This window comes from Phalaenopsis equestris, unplaced genomic scaffold (genome assembly GCF_001263595.1).
Source record: "Phalaenopsis equestris unplaced genomic scaffold, ASM126359v1 Scaffold206568, whole genome shotgun sequence".
Lineage (NCBI taxonomy): Eukaryota > Viridiplantae > Streptophyta > Magnoliopsida > Asparagales > Orchidaceae > Phalaenopsis > Phalaenopsis equestris.
This window is the reverse complement of record NW_018225963.1, coordinates 1-880: the sequence shown is the minus strand read 5'-3', so window position 1 is coordinate 880 and position 880 is coordinate 1. Positions and strand designations below refer to the sequence as shown.

The window sequence follows — 880 nt, the reverse complement described above, 5'->3', positions numbered from 1 at the left end:
AGGGAGAGAAGAAAATAGAGATTTTCTTGTAATTGTCGAGGCGCTCGACGGTGTAATTCCTCGAAGAAATAATATCCTCTGCAATTCCGTGGGCATAGACAAATTTGTTGAACCACGTAAATCTGTGTGTCGCTCTGGTGTTTTTCTGCGTGCAATTTTACTCGTTCCCTTTTTCACTTTATTGCCGTCGTTTTTCACAACACTGCATTCCTCTTCTTCCTTCTCCTACATTTTCTTACAAGTTTTTTCACAGGATTTGGTAGATATCTCACATTTGATGCAAATATTTGACTAATCTTCCTTGTGTGTTACAAAAATCTTATGATTCGTTTCTCTTATTCCCTTCTCTCCCAATCTTTTTTCTAACATTATGATATCTTCATTTCCTAGCAAGTAAGAGATTAACCGACAAAAGAACAAAGCTAACTTGTAAGAATTTGAAGGCCTCAATAAATGAGGAAATAAGAAAAAGGAGATGTGCATACCTTTCTCCGCATTCTACGATTCCTGATCTTGGCGCTCTCCTTTCGAGGAATACCTCTCGCTTCAATCTTTAGAGACACTCGGCTTCTCACTGCAATGACAGTAAAATAAACACAATCATTTCACAACCACCATATTTAACAAAAAATGCAGACTAGTTAGGTAAGGATAAAAGCTTACAAAGAGTTGGAACTGGGGTGGCCAGAAAATGGCACCCTCCGCGCAAAGGGTTTTCATAACATGCATTGAAGATGCTACTGGTCGGCGGAAGCATGCCAGCCAGAAAGAGAGTCATGCTACAAGCACAATTTAGTGCATGTTTTTTGCTGGGGATATTTCCAAACAAGCGGTACTGTCAAGAACCAAGAAGAGCAAGAGTGACAAAGGTATACAACGA

At 39.5% G+C, this 880-nt stretch overlaps 1 protein-coding gene across 1 annotated transcript in view; it reads right to left on the bottom strand.

The window, feature by feature from the left end:
• The window catches only part of LOC110036442 (50S ribosomal protein L18-like), an 11,101-nt gene extending 10,231 nt beyond the window's left edge, over positions 1-870 (bottom strand). The window contains exons 1-2 of the mRNA XM_020740889.1: positions 664-870; positions 486-574 (exon numbers count right to left, since the gene is read on the bottom strand). Of these exons, the coding sequence (XP_020596548.1) occupies positions 486-574; positions 664-778 (204 nt within the window). The 5' untranslated portion in view covers positions 779-870. The remainder of the gene's footprint in view (positions 1-485; positions 575-663) is intronic.
• Positions 871-880: the final 10 nt, after the last annotated feature.